The 1,156-nt window shown below is 41.1% G+C and overlaps 1 protein-coding gene across 1 annotated transcript in view; it reads left to right on the top strand.

The window, feature by feature from the left end:
* The window catches only part of Nr2c1 (nuclear receptor subfamily 2 group C member 1), a 55,350-nt gene that overhangs the window by 39,584 nt on the left and 14,610 nt on the right, over nucleotides 1-1,156 (top strand). The window contains exon 12 of the mRNA XM_004623795.3: nucleotides 371-508. Within this exon, the coding sequence (XP_004623852.1) occupies nucleotides 371-508 (138 nt within the window). The remainder of the gene's footprint in view (nucleotides 1-370; nucleotides 509-1,156) is intronic.

Below are 1,156 nucleotides of genomic sequence, written 5' to 3'. Positions count from 1 at the left end.
GAATGCCCTGAGTGGTGGTTTGGCTGGCTGGAGTGTTGTGGGGATCGAACTCCAGCAACCTGAGGCTGACAGCTTTGCCGAAGCTGTCACTTAAAGAACTGAGCTAGGGCCAGGCCCCTAGTTGTCTTTTATCTTAAAAGATATAAGATCTTGAAACACTGCCTTTAGGATTTTCTGTACTAACTTTTTGTTGAATGAACAAAGTTAAAGATTATTAGTTTCATCTATAATTGAAGAGATTCTGAATTTTAAACATTTGTAAATTCGCTTTATTCAAAGTTGGAAATCAGTGATAAGGAAATATATTGGATAAAAATAGTCACACATTTCAGATGAAGAGTAAAATCATTTGCTTATTTTTTAATTCAAGATAAAATGTCCCCAGAAAGGAGGAAACTTCTGATGGAGCACATCTTCAAGCTGCAGGAGTTTTGTAACAGCATGGTCAAGCTCTGCATCGATGGCTACGAGTATGCCTACCTGAAGGCCATAGTGCTCTTCAGCCCAGGTGTGTATGGTGACTTCTTCCACCGCTGAAGAAGTGCTGCTGGTATTTCTTCTTGTAGCAAAGTTTCACATGTGTGACAGGTAGCGAACAAAAACAGAAGGATAGTGGGAAAATGGGCTCTGCAGAGCAAATTTGGGCTTAGTAAAAAGGGAGGGAAAATGAAAACAAAAATCCACAGTGTTGTGTAGGGTGGGCTGTCGTGTATAACACCACCATGCCTGGCTTATACGCTTTTACTTCTTAATTAAAGCACAGTGTTAAGTATGTGGAGAAATTAGAACCCTCATAAATTCCTGGTAGGAATACTAAAATAGTGCGTTTGAACTGGGTGGGGTAGCTCCCACCTGTAATCCCAGCATTCAGGAAGCTGAGGCAAGAGGATAGCCGTGAGTTCAAGGCCAGCCTGACTTATATCATGAGATTCTGTCCCTCAAAAAAAACAGAGTGGTGTGTTTGTCTTGAAAAAGAATGCAGCACAATAGCACTTCCATTCCTGCCAACCCAAGAGAAATAAAAATGTTTGTTCACAGAATGATCCTGAACTTTGAGGGCAGCATAATTCATGATAGCCAAAATACAGAAATAGAGATCCAGTCCTAGCCCAGGCCCGCATCTGAAGTAAAGAATCAACTACAGAAACATAGGGAG

Source organism: Octodon degus, unplaced genomic scaffold, assembly GCF_000260255.1.
Source record: "Octodon degus isolate 3935 unplaced genomic scaffold, OctDeg1.0 scaffold00004, whole genome shotgun sequence".
Classification (NCBI taxonomy): Eukaryota; Metazoa; Chordata; class Mammalia; order Rodentia; family Octodontidae; genus Octodon; species Octodon degus.
The sequence above is the reverse complement of the archived record's forward strand: the minus strand, read 5'-3'. Positions and strand labels throughout refer to the sequence as shown.